At 34.9% G+C, this 5,921-nt stretch overlaps 1 protein-coding gene across 1 annotated transcript; it reads right to left on the bottom strand.

Moving 5' to 3' along the window:
* Positions 1 to 913: 913 nt before the first annotated feature.
* ICE1 (basic helix-loop-helix (bHLH) DNA-binding superfamily protein) lies at positions 914 to 3,944 on the bottom strand. The gene is made up of 4 exons (XM_079086420.1): positions 2,667 to 3,944; positions 2,373 to 2,597; positions 2,093 to 2,263; positions 914 to 1,076 (listed from the first exon to the last, which is right to left on the bottom strand). Exons 1-4 carry the CDS (start codon positions 3,765 to 3,767, stop codon positions 993 to 995), a joined length of 1,581 nt encoding a protein of 526 aa, XP_078942546.1. The 5' UTR covers positions 3,768 to 3,944; the 3' UTR covers positions 914 to 992.
* Between the last annotated feature and the right edge of the window lie 1,977 nt (positions 3,945 to 5,921).

The raw sequence follows: 5,921 nt of genomic DNA, 5'->3' as shown, positions 1-5,921 counted from the left end.
ACTGTTTCATAAATCGCCTTTATCGTAAAGAAACCTCATTTGCTGACTTTATCATTGGAGTGTTGGCCCAGGATCACATCTTGGTCAATTGCTTACGAGCTTTTGTTTGTTGTCTCTAGGTTGTCCCTTTCGGTAAGGGAACAACAATCCTTGTAACCATATGGAAGGTGAACCCGGAGGTGCATCAATCACAAACAATCGTAAAATTTGAAATTTTATAAAACTTAAAAGTTAAAACTCTATATAGATTTTAAACTTGATATATATCTACCCTACGAAATAAAAATATTTTTTTTGTTATATGTTACACTATCATCCATTATGTCACATATTATTTTGTGGTTATTTTAAATTATTATTTTTCCATTTTATATATCAATCAACCCGTACAATAGACAATCATATAACACCAAAATAAGCTTAATAACTAATTGCACAGCTGTTTAAAGATCAATTCCAACCTTAACCTTTTTGCATATATTACGAACTTGCATTCGCCAAAAAACATATTGTTCGACTATTTTTATTCTGGAGTATTTTCAAAAACTTATATTTTATTAATATATTCCTTCCTAAACAAGAGTTTATTAGTCAGTCTCGTTAGCAGTTTCCCTACTTACATGACATAGGACGTGTTTAAAATGATGATGTGACATTCACGTCACATTTTATTTTATAAAATCATAACGTAATTGTCCAAAATTAATGGGTTATTACTTTATTTTGCGTTTGCAAAAGCAAGGTACTTCCAAAAACTCTTAAACAGAAATGACATTTTAGCAAAAGTTACATAATGGAGCTCTTAATTTGAACCTATTAATACTTTATCATTTTATATGCTACTAAAACGAAGTTCCTAAGTTTAATCAAGCAATCAATCAGTCATGTTTATGACTAATAATTCAAATTTGCATTGGTGAAAAAAAAAGATTTTATTCAATTCTCAAAGAAACAAAGCAACATTGCTGATCTAAGGTGGGTCCAACCACGTGCTAAATGGCACCATGGTATCCAGCGGTTTCTAGAAGCACCGCTTTTATCTGCTCCGGCAACATCTCCTGCCCTTCCCTACATTGCTGCAACCAGTCATTTATTCATTAGTCTAATCATATCTTATTATAACATGCTACTTTCATTATAGCATGGAAAGCTAAATGCAAGAAATAGGAATGTTATATCTATTATATCATCCTACTTTTATTATTTCTATTACAAGATTGTACCTTCAAGTTCGTTCATCTACCTAATATAGCATCATACTCTCAAACTTACTATTTTTTTTTTATTGTGACATAATTTAAAAATTCTAACCTATTATAGGAGTGCAAATTGTTTTTTTATTTGGATGATATTTGCTTTAATTATGTAAATTGTTGAAAATAAAAACATTATAACTATAAGAAATAAAAGTAAATTAATTTAAATTAGCATTGTAGAATCCTACTTCCATTATTTTTAATCACAACATTGTACTTCAATTTTTTTTTCTTATTGTACTTCCTAAAATCTACCCAACATTGCACTTTACTTTCAATTTTTTTTTCGTATCAAAACATTATACTTGGGACAAATATAAACAATTATAACATTGAAAATTATTTTGTATTGTGATGATATTTGCTAGAATCAGGTAGATTCTCAAAATTCAACGTGGTAATCGAGTAGAATGATATAATAATCCAATGGTGTGTGTAGATAACACCAGGCAGTGGGTCCGGGGTCCGGCCCCTCAATTTAGATTTTTTTTTTTTGGGAATCTTTTACTATGTTTTGGACCAAGTTTGAAATTTGAACCGGATCCACTTGCTGATTATTGCATTGTACTTCATTTTCTTCTTAAGTCATTATATTTTGAAAAATCTACTCACTATAGTACTATAGTATCATTCTCCTTTTCTTCTAAAATACTAGATTTCAATTTTTTTCTTATGAAAACAATCTATTTTGAAAATTTTACCCAATATAACATTGTACTTTGAGATTATTTTATAATTTGGAAAACCTAGCTAGTGAAAATTGCTTTGTCTCTAATTAGAAAATATAGTTTTTAATTAAATAAACAACAATATTATATTTGCAAATTGCAAGTTACCTGGGCTCGAAATACATCCAAAGTAAACCCATTGAAACAACTTATAACCGCTTGCTGAATATCGAGCCCAAGATTATCTAAAGCCCTCAACGTCGAAAGCAACAGCCCTGGTCGCCGCCCACACAACATGTGGATGTTAACACCCCTCCCTTCTCTCGTCCGCACCTCCACCTACACAAACATTTATGAACATAATCATTACCTTAATCCCATGTTTTAACTAATCAAAATTCTTAGCTCCGATCATGGTGGCAACTGGTAAGAATCGAAAAGAAGCTACCTTTGCGGGGTGGTTTTTGGGGCTGGGGACGGTGGTCGGACATAGTTCTTCTTTCACATGTTGAGGAAGCGCCGGCGGGGTGGGTGTCAATGGATGGAAGCTTGGTGAATTTTGAATTAAAGACCCTTGTGGTGTTGCCTCTAGTTCGTTATGAAGATCGTTGATTCTTTGTAGAAGCTCCTTCAGGTAATCAATGGCGTCACCAAGAATTGAAGCTCTATCCATCTGAAACACAATTCAAATGTTATAATAACAAGAAAAGAATCGATATTTTACATGACAGTTAACCAGTACCTTGCTGATTTTGGGGACGACGGACCTAAGCATGTAAAGTCTGTCGTTGAGCTTCTTCCTCCGACGTCTCTCCGCCATTAAATTTTTAGCAGGTAGACCCTTCTTCTTCCCTCTCTGATCCCCGGCGCCGATCGTAACAGAGCTCATTGCATTCGAATTGCTTCCGTTTCCGTTTCCATTTGGATGTTCACTGGTGGGTTCGATTTCATCGGAATCGTAATTAAATCCCGATACATCCATGGTAGCTGTTTCGTCAAGCTCGTCCTCCTCCGCCAAGCTCCTCTTCCTCTTCTTATCGATTTCCACTGCACCGCTATTACTCTCTGCTCTCTTCCCCCAATTTGTACCTCCCAATTCCCCTAATTTGAGCGAACTTTGTCGTAACGCAGCCCGTTTTTGAAACAGTGTAGGCTGAGCTCCGACCGGTGGCGAAATGTCAAGTGGCCGTAGAACCTTAGACCTAGCTGCGAACAAAGGATTCATGGGTGCAGCGCCATGAAAACCGTCAAACGCCGTTAACTGCGGATTGAACCCAGGTCCTCCAATGTCGTTCGTGTCGTTGCTATTGTTGGTGGCCGGAAAGTCGGAACTGGAAGAAAGCTCCGGGATGGTGATGTGGGTTTGCGAACATAACCCAGAAAAATTCATCAAATTGGAAGTGTGATTAGGTAAGAAACCAGGGTCGCATCCGAAATCAAACCCAATGTCATAAGGGTTGTTGAATTTGGGGGGAAAGAAGGGATATGAGTGTGATGGCGAAGGGTCGGGGAGAGAGAACGGGTGGTGGGAATGCGACGGCGAACACGAAGAAGAAGAATCCATAGGTAAGAAGATTGAATTGTTATCAGAAGGATTCGAAGAGAGATTGAGATTGTTGTGTTGATACCACTCGGATTCAAGCATTGATTTCAAGGTGGTGAGAGAAGCGTAAGTGTTGGCGGCGGTGGTTTCTTCGTTGCATGATGTTGCAGCAGCTTCAATTCCAAGAACATGATGGTGATTGGCGGTGGTGGTGGTGGTGGCCGGCGTCCATGAAGATGTTCCAATTTCATCCTGGTTTCCTCCTCCTTCCATCCAAACAGCACCACCGTCGGGTATCATCACCTGGTTGAAGATTCAAATGAAAAATTTAGGGTTTAAATGTATGATTGAAGGCAGAGTGGAGAGGAGAGGAGAGGAGAGGAGAGTGTTGTTGCTGATAACGAACATCGACTGTGTGTACACTGTTGCTACTGCTTTTCTTGTTTTTAACACCAAGTTTCACTTAATTACTAATTACTTTCGCACACTTCAGTTTTACCCTTTTAAAGCGTTTCAAAATGTTACTTTCAGGGTCATATATATATATATATATATATATATATATATATATATATATATATATATATATATATATATATATATATAAATGGGTTTTTACTTAAGTATTGTATTTTGTTTTATTATCATTTTAAAAATCTATACAATTATCACTGTGAAAATAAACGATTTTTTTATAGTTTGGATAAAATTTTATAATATTGGAACAAGGAGAACCGATATTTAGATAAGACCATATCCAAGTAAATAAATGATAAGATAAAAAAAAAATCGAGATAAGATGAATCTAGGGAATTAATTGTGAATGAATTTTGAAGTATGAAAATAGTAGTAGGAGCAGATTTCTCGTGAACACACTTAATTACTCCTAGTCACTTGAATGCTCCCACACTTAACTACCAGTAGCAGCCTCCGATTCGTTTCCGTCTCTTTCATTATGAAAATACTGTGTTTAGCATACGATCTAAGACTGATATTAAAAGGATAAAATATGTAAATTCTGTATACCCATACCATTTAAAATTTAATTATCAAATTCATATAAGAAAAAGAATAGAGACGCTGAGGTGTAAAGTTTTTTTAGTGGTATATGTATATGTGTGTATATAATATAATTGAAGTAAAAATGGAATAGTATTGATTTAACGTTGTATAAAAATAATAGGAGGCATGCATTTAGGGGAGAATCCAAAAACCAAGCTGCAAAAAATGTAAATGGTGCATGTGGGAGGTGGGAGGTGGGGTCAAGGCTGAGTTTGGGTCTCGTGATGTGTATTCATTTCCAAGACCTCCTTTCCTTTTCCAGTCAGAGCCATTAAATGAAAGAATCCAAGCCAAGCACTCAAGTCCTTTTCTTACCATTACCCTCCTCCAGCGAGGTTCTTTTTTCCACAAAAATCATATCTCTCCATCATCTCATCATCCTCCAAGTTAGTGTTACTGTATTTGTGTTAGTGTTACTTAAAAACTCTTAGTAAATATTGTTATGTGAACGAGTAAACCTAAAGATGGTCATGCATTCAACGGAAACTAATGCATGGTTTTGAAAATAATGTTGTTGGGTGGTGGCTGTAATCCCTTTGTTATTTTCTGTTTCTTTGCTTCCATGTATACTCACCTCTAGTCTCTGGCTGGTTTTTTTTTTCCTAATGTTATCCATTTGTCGTTCAAAGAAAAGTAACATCCAAACTAATCTCACATTGTTTGATAGTCATTATAAGACATAGACCGAAAACAGACTAGACATAGATACATTATCATTGGAAGATAGATAAGAAAACCTTGAATTGTATTTCTTACTAATTTTGGCCCCAACCATTTCATTTTCTCGAAGTCAGTAGTATGGGTCTTGTAATGTACATATACTGGGTAAAGTAAGTAGGCATATATGTTTGGATAATTTTGGCTATTTAATGAGTTATTATAAGGATCCATGCATGTAATAGGCCATCGGCTATATAACTAAGACTCGAGGTGAGATTGGGGAATCAAACCCATGTATTTTGTGTTTGCAAATTAAAGAAAAGGATATAAACCAATTTAAGATTTATTCGTTAAAATGATTATCATTCAATATAAGCTCACACTCAAATGATATAACACAATGACCATTAATTCCATGAAATATTGACCATGAATCAATGTTTTCAAACCCGGGTTGATCCTTCCGGTTGAACTATAACCCGGTAAAGAGAGTGGATCAACCATGATGACTATTTATGATTCAAATTGAATTTGGTCATAGATTTCATGTTATAATGGTGATCGGCAAACTCTTATTCTTCCAAACCAACAAACCTTTGTAGGGAAATTTTCAGAAAAATTATAATATTTTATAAAAAAATTTAATAAAAACCTAAAAAAGTTTGAATAGAAAAGTTCAGACTATTTTACCTTTTAAATAGAAAAGCTCAAGAAACCGGCTAATTTATTCAT

The sequence above is a fragment of the Lactuca virosa genome, chromosome 3, assembly GCF_052849685.1.
Source record: "Lactuca virosa cultivar CGN04683 chromosome 3, Lactuca_virosa_CGN04683_v6, whole genome shotgun sequence".
NCBI classification, from domain to species: Eukaryota; Viridiplantae; Streptophyta; class Magnoliopsida; order Asterales; family Asteraceae; genus Lactuca; species Lactuca virosa.
Note: the sequence above shows the minus strand (reverse complement) of the source record. Positions and strands in the feature narration are given on the sequence as shown.